The sequence below is a fragment of the Neoarius graeffei genome, chromosome 15 (assembly GCF_027579695.1).
Source record: "Neoarius graeffei isolate fNeoGra1 chromosome 15, fNeoGra1.pri, whole genome shotgun sequence".
In the NCBI taxonomy this organism is placed as follows: domain Eukaryota; kingdom Metazoa; phylum Chordata; class Actinopteri; order Siluriformes; family Ariidae; genus Neoarius; species Neoarius graeffei.
The window spans coordinates 18527915-18538493 of record NC_083583.1 but is presented as its reverse complement, the minus strand read 5'-3'; the positions used below and the strand labels follow the sequence as shown (position 1 = coordinate 18538493).

Below are 10579 nucleotides of genomic sequence, written 5' to 3'. Positions count from 1 at the left end.
TTGCCTTTACTTTGTCTTACTTCTTCCGCCTGTTTATCTGTTTATTCGTAATCGGCATTCCTGGTGGACAGCAAAGTAAGAATTTCATTGTGCAAGAGGACATGTCCTTACTGTGCATATGACAACAAACACTTTGAATCTTCAACCTGAGATAAAGAATCGATCTAAAATAACCCGGGTTCGTGCCTGATGCAGCAGTGTGTGTGTGTGTGTGTGGGCAGTATCATAAAAACCTCATCATGCTGTGACCGTCGCGGAACAGCGCAGGCGCACAAGCCCGAGCTCGAGGAGCGGTCGAAAAACAGCTGTGCGCGCGCCCCCACAATGCAATTCGGTCGCCTTTACGGGCTCGTGCTTTGATTTTTTTTTTTTTTACTCGGTATATAAGATAAAGCAGCGCAGCCGCCATGGCGACGCGGAATAAAGCCGGAGCTCTGGCTGGGCTGGAATAATATGCCCGTCAGCAGCGCGGCGGACACACGGACACGACCGGACCAGACTCAAAATGAGCACCGGCTTCAGCTCCAACTCCTGCCGGTTCGCGGATTACTTCGTGATCTGCGGACTCGACACCGAAAGCGGGCTGGAACCAGACGAGCTGTCCGGTAAGCTGTCCGAACCGCGGCGCGCCATGGCAACCATTTCAGCCCTTCTCTTAGTTTCTGGGTTGTGTTTTGATTATAGTCCACTTCTTGTGCGTATTTAGGATAAATTTTCTGTTTTTTCCTCTTTTTATATCCTGCTTGAAACATTTCCAAACACCTCAAAGAATAATGTGTTGAAATGTTTATTATTTACTGAACTGTAAACTTGTGTTTATATCCAAATAACAGCGGCCCGCAATTTATTAAAAAAAACCCCACCACATTGCCCTGAGTGTTCATGTCAGAGGCCTGCATTTATTTATTTGTTTATTTATTTGTTTGTTTGTTCACCCACTTTCATGAGCGACATCTGTATGTTCTTGAAAACTCTCACCAGACTCTGTCTTGTAAACAAAAACCTGCTACTTGACAAGGGACATCTTCCATCATCCATCTTCTTAATTACATATTTTCTATTTAAACACACAGATTACATTTTCTTGTGGTTTAACACTCCCCCCCCCCCCCCTTTTTTTCCACTCCGAAACTAAATTCCCTTTTTCCTGAGATTTGTGAAACACCAGTTTCTCCTAATTAAAGGTGCAATAAGCGTTTTTGTTTTCATTCCGGATTTGTAAAAATAGCCTGGAAGATTTGTTGAACAATTCCACGGGTAACTGATGCAACATTTCAAAGGGTTTAAAATTAAACTGTGTGGCTATTTACTGAACTGTAAAGCGAACAAACTTGTGTTTATATCCAAATAGCAGCGGCCCGCAATTTATAAAAAAAAAAACCATTGCCGTGAGTGTTCATGTCAGAGGACTGCATTTATTTATTTATTTATTTATTTGTTTGTTCACTCACTTTCATGAGCGACATCTGTATGTTCTTGAAAACTCTCACCAGACTCTCAGTCTTGTAAACAAAAACCTGCTACTTGACAAGGGACATCTTCCATCATCCATCTTCTTAATTACATATTTTCTATTTAAACACACAGATTACATTTTCTTGTGGTTTAACACTCCCCCCCCCCCCCTTTTTTTTTCCCACTCTGAAACTAAATTCCCTTTTTCCTGAGATTTGTGAAACACCAGTTTCTCCTAATTAAAGGTGCAATAAGTGTTTTTGTTTTCATTCCGGACTTGTAAAAATAACCTGGAAGATTTGTCGAACAATTCCACGGGTAACTGACGCAACATTCAAAGGGTTTAAAGTTAAACTGTGTGGCTATTTACTGAACTGTAAAGCAAACAAACTTGTGTTTATATCCAAATAGCAGCAGCCCGCAATTTATCAAGAAAAAACACCACATTGCCCTGAGTGTTCATGTCAGAGGCCTGCATTTATTTATTTGTTCACTCACTTTCATGAGCGACATCTATATGGGGCGGCACGGTGGTGTAAGTGGTTAGCATGGTCGCCTCACAGTAAGAAGGTTCTGGGTTCGAGTCCAGCCGCCAGCGAGGGCCTTTCTGTGTGGAGTTTGAATGTTTTTTTGATTGATTGATTTGATTCTGAACAGTAAAGAACGAAAAAAAAAGCAATAATCAAAACATCGTCATGAACAAACAGAATAGCGTAGCCACAAGGCAATAACATAATAATGTTCGGAAAGGATTAGGAAGAAGTAAATAACTTATCAAATCCTAACCCTCTATACGACTGCTAATCAAACATCACTTTCCGCCATCATAAAAATATATATAAAAGAAAACAAAAGCAACAAACAAAAAAGAAAACATACCAACATGGTATAATATAGACCAAATCATATATACAGATACTTGTTATACATATATACACGTACATATACGTACACAGACACCCATAATATCATATAATTATGCGTATACACACAATACTCATTATGATATAAATATATATCCGTACGTACCCATACACAGATATATACACTTGTATTATCAATAGAATGTTATTGTACTTCCTCCTCCCTATACCTCATAAAGATCTGTTCCTTATACCTTTTTTTGAACTGGTTTATAGTTGTACATTTCATGAGCTCCACATTCAAACTGTTCCATAGCTTTACTCCACAAATAGAAATACTGAACATTTTTAACGTTGTCCTTGCACATGTTTTCCCCGTGTCTGCGTGGGTTTTCCCGACAGTTCAGAGACATGCGGTTAGGTTAAAGTGTATATTCTGGACCAATTTCGGGGGTTTTTTTATATGAAAGAATGTCCCTTTACACACTCCCCCAGAAGGGTAATTTTGCACAAGGCCATCTGTCTACAGCAGAAAAAAATAAAATAACAAACGCGTCTGGAAAAATCCCAAGAGAGTCTGGAGCCAGATTCGTGATGTCACCTGCGGAAGCGCCAGCAGGCTGCGAGAGCTTGCACGGTTTCAGTGCACAGCCTGTGTAGACCAAGCGCGCCCATTTCTCTCTCATTGTCTGGTCTTTTGGGAAACGATGAGTACTAATCCCATCAAGATTGGTGTTGCTACACCCTCCTACGATACATCTGTTAACCATTTTAATAATTACATGATAATGTTGAAGAAATTTGCAGAAAACCACCAGGTCGTTTTCTCATAAACAAACCAGCGCTGACGTAGGATTCAGAGGGAGGCGTCCCGCACGCGACGTCACGAAAATCAGTGTTTGCTGGGAAATCCAAACGCCAAGTTTTTTCAGAGGCGGACCAATTCGCCTCAAATGGCTTGATTTCAACTGAATTTTTCTGGTATTGCGCAAGGTAAAAAAATAGCAGAGAATGCAGAATGTGACAGATATTTGACCAAAGTTTAATATAAAATAGGAGAATTACATTGATCATGCGCCTGAAAGGCAGTCTACCTTTTAAAAAAAACCCAACCCTTGGTTAAAATAATGTAATGAATATTTCTCGGCTTTGCAGGTCAGGAAGTGTTTATGTACACAGCGCTAACGTTTTTTTTGCTTAACAATACACCAAACGCTCGACACCTTTCTGGTTATTTCATAATTGCGATCTTTTCTTGTAATTACAAGATCGTAACTCATGAGATAAGGTGTCTTTATTTTTTTTTTTTCTTTTGTGAATGCAGTGTCCTTCAGTCCCTAACTGTCAGGGACTTAATCTCGGAAAAACAAAAATAGCAAATCTTACATATTGCACCTTTAAAGAGGGGAAGTTTCAATAATTGTTTCCTGCCTTTGAGTTGATCTGATTTAATCAGTCTAACTCAACTGACTCAATTGATTTTCTGACAAAGTTTGTCATATGCCCAAGCTTTCTTGTTTTACACATTTTTTAAAAGATGTTGGTGTAGAAAATAAAAGATAGAGTATGTTAAATATGTAACATAGTAAAAAAAATGGTCATGGATATATTTTACATCATCCGACTCAGATGTGTGTAATATTGTCCGAGACGGTTGTATAAAACTGAAGATGCTGGCAATATGGCTGAGAAATGTGAACTCTATAAACAACATGCTCGATAGACATAAGTAAATATCACCGGTAAAAATAAAAACGTAAAACTAGTCTTGATGATAGTGTTTACATGAGGTGAGTTTTTGTAAATATCCCTTTGTCATTACATTGCAATCCTGGTCTTTTATAAAGGCCAGAAGTCTGTCGTGGTTTCATGGCGGAGACTAAACAGTAGCTAAACAGCAACAGCAGTGAAATTACTGAAACGTTTAATACATTTCACGTCTTATTTTGTTCCTGCCGGAGTCTAAACAATAGTAACGTTCCAAACTGTACTCTGAAACATATCTGTGATCTGCTTGAAGATCTTGATGCTAATTTGTTGGTTGGTTGACGCAATATTTTCCTTATTTCTGTGAGAAGTTATAGGTTTTACGCCAGATTGATGTCATACAGGGATATTTTTATTGCTTGAGCACTTACCATATGGAATCAATTTTGTGCCAAAATGTTCATCCAATACTTTTGAAATATCAAACAAAAACGACAAATCAAAATACAAAAAAAAAGTCAATTTTTTTAGACTGGCAAACAAATTATTCGCGTAATCGTGCAAAATATCAGTCTATTACTCTTCAGAAACCTTTTATTTTTGTTCTGTGTCTTTCTCAGTTTTGTTTGACGTAATTTATTTTGGTTGCGATTCCAGCTTTCTCGTTTGCGCTCCCTGACTTTTTGCTTGCAGTTTTGGCACAAACTTCACGTGTGGGTGGGCTGTCCAGGAATAGTCTGGCTAACGCAACTTCAAAGCTCTGCGAGCATTTGGTCTGGCAAAGATATTAAGCCCAACCGTTTCCCAAAGCGCATGGTTGACCCGCCTCCCTGAAATGCCTCAGTTTGCTACTGGTCGAAGCCAGAAAAGGCTGTGACGAAACTTAAACCAATCACATCACTCTTTCCTCTGACGTATGTGACGCGACGGAAACTGCTTGAGTAACAGGAAGAAGATAAATACCTCCAGGGCTGCTCTTTGCTCCGCTTTCAATGAGAACTTCCCGTTGAATGCTTTCAATGCAGCATCTACCGCTGTGTCAAAGGCTTGCCGCTGCTCCATGTTCGTAATGTTTCTAGTGAATGAAGCGCTTCCGGCATAGATTCTGTAAACAATCTATGGCTTCCGGTCGCAGTTCTACTACGTCACTGCGTTGAACACGCCTCTACCCAGGGCCGTTGGAGATGCTCAAAGTTGACTGGCTCCCGATTTTTCGGGAGCTTGGAAGAGCTTGAGATAGCTTGCCTTGCCAGACTAAGCTCGCAACAGGCCCTCGTGTTGCGTCACACTTAGGATGGGCGGGCCCAGGCTAGTCCAGGAATGCATTCCCATTGGGTAACTTGTGTTTGACTGACAGCTACGCTCAGCCATTCCCTACTCGGATTCTGGCGGACTGTTTGACGAGTGACCGAGCCATTGACGGTAAACAAGGATCGAGTGGACTTCAGTGGCGACTATGATATTGAATTAATTCAACAAAGTGTAAGTACGGGACAAATGTGTTGTATGTGTTGCAGTAGTACACATTATGCAGGTGTTTCGTGGCAAATCAAATGTTAGACTTCTCTCCACTACCCAATATAATAGCTGTCTTGCTACCATTAAACACGCCTGCATAATGTGCACTACTGCAACACATACAACACATTTGTCCCGTACTTACACTTTGTTGAATTAATTCAATATCATAGTCGCCACTGAAGTCCACTCGATCCTTGTTTACCGTCAATGGATCGGTCACTCGTCAAACAGTCCGCCAGAATCCGAGTAGGGAATGGCTGAGCGTAGCTGTCAGTCAAACACAAGTTAGCCAATGGGAATGCATTCCTGGACAGCCCACCCACACGTGAAGTTTGTGCCAAAACTGCAAGCAAAAAGTCAGGGAGCGCAAACGAGAAAGCTGGAATCGCAACCAAAATAAATTACGTCAAACAAAACTGAGAAAGACACAAAACAAAAATAAAAGGTTTCTGAAGAGTAATAGACTGATATTTTGCACGATTACACGAATAATTTGTTTGCCAGTCTAAAAAATTGACTTTTTTTTTTTGTATTTTGATTTGTCGTTTTTGTTTGATATTTCAAAAGTATTGTATGAACATTTTGGCACAAAATTGATTCCATATTACCACAGAGATTAATAGGAAAGAAAATGAAGCACGCTCAGATGTAACGAATAACACTCAGATTTTGCAGATTTTAGTTCCGGAAAACACGAGAGCAAGAGCTTCTTTTCTCATACCGAGTTTCCAGTGATGTTGAACATCCTCGACAGAATGCAGTACAGCTTTATGGTGCCGTCGCGCTGAGTTACGGCAGAGATTTGGCTTGGCTAGATGGCGAGCACAGTGGCGTTGACTGTGGTATTAGCATGAAGCTTTCGAAGCTGATCTTTTAAGCGGATGTCAGAGTGAGAGAGACGGACATACTGAAGGACTAAAGCACTGCCGCATCGCCGTCTTTAGGTAGAGAATTTCCAGTTGCATTGTGGGTAATTTAGATGAAAACAGGCCTTGAAGAAGTTGACAATATTATTGCTATATTTCTAATTGTTTCTCCTTTTCCGGTTGAGAGTACGCTGTGTGCATTTTGGCTACTGCTTCTCACTGGAGCTTTTTTTCCCCCTTTGTTTTTCTTTTTGTGATTGTATGGTTTGATGTTTGTTCTTTGTTTGAATGTTTTGTCTGCCGGTTGTGGCATCGCTCCGGACCCAGTTTTGGGCGTCGGTTCCTTTCAGGCCTTGGTCTTCAGGCCATGGGTGATGACTATCGTAGTTGTCTAGCGCTTCTGTGCTTGGCGTGGTGTTCCGAGCACTGTTGCCCAGTGGCGTAACGGCAGCTGTGTAGGCGGTTTGGAACATACGGTACCAGTGCTCTGTGTGGCAGTGCTTCTGTGCTCGCTTTGTTGATCCATGACATGGTGTTCCGAGCGATGTGCAGGCGGTGTGGGACATAACTTCATGCGACTTCGTGTGGGACTGTGTTTTTTTTTTTGGTAATTGTAAAGCGACCTTGGGTGGGAGAAAGGCACTATATAAGTTGAACTTATTATGTTATTAAAGCTGATTAATTTCTTCATCATGTTATCATGCGTGTGGAGATCGTAATACATCTCACAATCGATTTTTAGCAGACGCTCTTATCCAGAGCAGCGTACAACAGGACCCAGGGAGCAGTTGGGGGTTAGGTGCCTTGCGCTGCTAAGGCATTTCAGCCGTTCCTGCCGGTACAGGGAATTGAACTGGCAACCTTTTGGTCCCAAAGCTGCTTCTCTAATCTTTAGGCCATGGTTTCCGCTATTATTAGCACATACGTAATGATTAATCAGGTTTTGCCAAGCGCTTGCTTTGTCGACGTATTTCTTTTGGTTATAACAGAAAATAAAATCCTTCAAAGAAGAAGAAGCCTTTATTTTTGTAACATGTACACTCAAGCATAGTGAAATTCCTCCTCTGTATTTAATCCATCTGAAGCAGTGAACACACAAGTGAGCAATGAGCACGCGCGCACACACACACACACACACACACACACACACACACACACACACACACACACACACACTCAGAGCAGTGGGCAGCTATGCTACAGCACCCAGGGAGCAGTTGGGGGGTTAGGGGCTCTGCATGCTCTTGCGACAAGGCTTTCGCAGATAGCTTTTCGCAGACAGTTGTAATTTATCGTTGAGCGGGGAGTAATAGGCGTGCGCGATGTTATTCACCGCCACAACGCAAGGAGGCACGAAGTCGCGAAATCGCTAGGAGTAGTTGGTGGGTGTGGTTAGTGGAGTGTTTATCCTCCGGTTACTTATAATGACTAGAACTGGAGTTGTATAGATGTACGTACTTCCTCACTTCCTCGATCAACCGCTCTTCGTGCTGCTCCATCTTCGCTCGTGTTTTTAAAAATGGCGGTCGTGAAAACAAACCAAACTGGGAAAGTAGGGAAGCAGAAGTGCGTGTACAGCGGATGTAGAGTGGACCAATTAGAGCCCTCTTGTCTGCGACGGTCACAATTTTTGGGAGGTGCGCGCAGAGCGTCTGTGAAGGGGGGGGCTTCGCAGACGCCATCTGCAAGGACTGGGTTGTCAGCATAAATTGGCCTTTAGGTGCCTTGCTGAAGGGCACTTCATCCATGATACAGAAGCAGAGGTAAGTGCTGTTCATTCGTTCATGTTTTTCCTGCCAGTCCCGGGAATCAAACCGGCGACCCTTTGGACCCAAGGCCACTTCTCAAACCTTCAGGCCATGGCTGCCCCCAAATCCCTCGCCTGATCCAGCTATGACTTTGTGATTTAGATCATGTTTGTTGCAAGTTGAGAAACCGTGGAAGAAACTTTTTACCTTTTTAGCAGATTAACTAGAAGTCCTTGGTCTGAGTAGCATACTTGTGTCATCCATGTTGATCACGCATAAAAATCACATCCAGTACATGTGATTATTAAGTACTGTTCTTTCACTTTCCAGAATAATACGTTCCCAGAAAGTCAAGTCTTTTCTAATGAGGCGAGACCCGAGGCAGCTTCTCGGCAGAATCTCATGAGATGTCATTAACCACTCAGTTGTTGCACTGGGAATTTCAGGAGACTTTGTTTGGCAGTTGTTGACTCTCTCTGGATGAAAAGCCCTGTTTCAGCATGTTTCCTAAGGAGATGCTTTTATGCTTTTCTCTTGTTGTTACTTTTCATTAAAATGAATAGTGTAGTACAGATAATAATGTTGTACGTAATATAATTGTAGCTGTAACGTGTTTTTTTGTTTAGAACTAAGATCACGATCATCACTCACGATTCTTTGACCAAATTTGTAAGGAACAGTCTGCATATTTATTTATTCAATCCTTCCATTCCTGTAGCTACATTTTCCAAGTGGAAGTTTGAATTATGATGTGTACGGCAAACCTCGGGTACCTCAGAAGCAGGAAATCGGAATCGTTTTCGATCTCTGCGCGTTCGAGCTACAAAGTGGGGAAAACCTGTGGACGTCTCGATGTTCGCCTTTTCTTAGCAACAAGCTAGCTAGCTAACGGTGATGAGTCATGTATATTTTGTTCCTCAAAACGACAAACTGTAAAGTCAGTGTTACAGATTTAACAAGCTAATATGCCTGTATGTTGATTGATCTAAAGCAGGGGTTCTCAACCTTTTTCAAGCTGGGCCCCCCCAAAGCTGGTTCATTGCAGTTGGGGCCCCCCCCTCCTCCCGGCGCCACCCCCCCCTTACCGGCCCCACCCCCACTACACCACCTTGCATAGATAGATAGATAGATAGATAGATAGATAGATAGACTATTATTTTTAGGCCCACACTATTATTATTATTATTATTATTATTATCATCATCAGTAGCGGTAGGTAGGCCTATCGTCATTACTAGGCTATAGCTATATAATTATGAGGTTACATGTTTTGTTGTTGTTATTATTATTATTATTATTAGTAGTAGTAGTATTAATATTATTATCAGTAGGCCTATTATCATTACTAGGCTATTGCTATAACTGGGAATTGGCACTAGACCTCTGATATGAATTTATGCTTTATTATTATTATTATTATTATTATTATTATTACTAGGCCTAATAATAGGCATATCATCTGCATGTTTTATAGAAGCTTGCAGGTAGGCAATGTTAATGTGAGACCTGAGGGTCACAGGCAAGCTGGAGCCTATCCAAGCTGACTACGGGTGAAAGGCGGGGTACACCCTGGACAAGTCGCCAGGTCATCACAGGGCTGACACATAGACACAGACAACCATTCACACTCACATTCACACCTACGGTCAATTTAGAGTCACCAGTTAACCTAACCTGCATGTCTTTGGACTGTGGGGGAAACCGGAGCACCCAGAGGAAACCCACGCGGACACGGGGAGAACACGCAAACTCCGCACAGAAAGGCCCTCGCCGGTCACGGGGCTCGAACCCGGACCTTCTTGCTGTGAGGTGACAGTGCTAACCACTACACCACTGTGCTGCCCCAAAAGTTGAGATGATATCCAAAATGCAATAAAAATAAAAAATATCTGTGATTTTGTTAATTCATGTGAACCTTTATTTAACTGATAATATTTTAAAATGTATTGAAAAACTAATTTTCAGTAGTTTCACTGGCCAACTTAACTGTATTTTGTAAATATAACCAAAGTTAGAATTAGATGTTTGCAACACACTCAAAAAAAAAGTTGGGACAGACGCATTATTACCATTGTATTACATCACCTTTCCTTTTATTAACACTTTAATCGTATGGGAACTGAGGATACTAATTGTTGTAGTTTTGCAATTGGAATTCTCTTGTCCATTCTTGCTTGATAGAAGACTTCAGCTGCTCAACAGTCCGTGGTCGCCGTTGTCTGATTCTCCTCTTCATGATGCACCATACATTCTCAGTAGGAGACAGATCTGGACTGGCAGCAGGCCAGTCAAGCATGCGCACTCTGTGTCTACAAAGCCACACTGTTGTAGTCGGTGCAGAATGAAGCCTGGCATTGTCCTGCTGAAATAAACACGGACTTCCTGGGAAGAGATGCCACCTTGATGGCAACATACGTCT

At 41.7% G+C, this 10579-nt stretch overlaps 1 protein-coding gene across 1 annotated transcript in view; it reads left to right on the top strand.

Moving 5' to 3' along the window:
- Positions 1-269: 269 nt before the first annotated feature.
- Positions 270-10579, top strand: part of dennd5a (DENN/MADD domain containing 5A) — a 158258-nt gene continuing 147948 nt past the window's right edge. The window contains exon 1 of the mRNA XM_060940951.1: positions 270-605. Within this exon, the coding sequence (XP_060796934.1) occupies positions 506-605 (100 nt within the window). The 5' untranslated portion in view covers positions 270-505. The remainder of the gene's footprint in view (positions 606-10579) is intronic.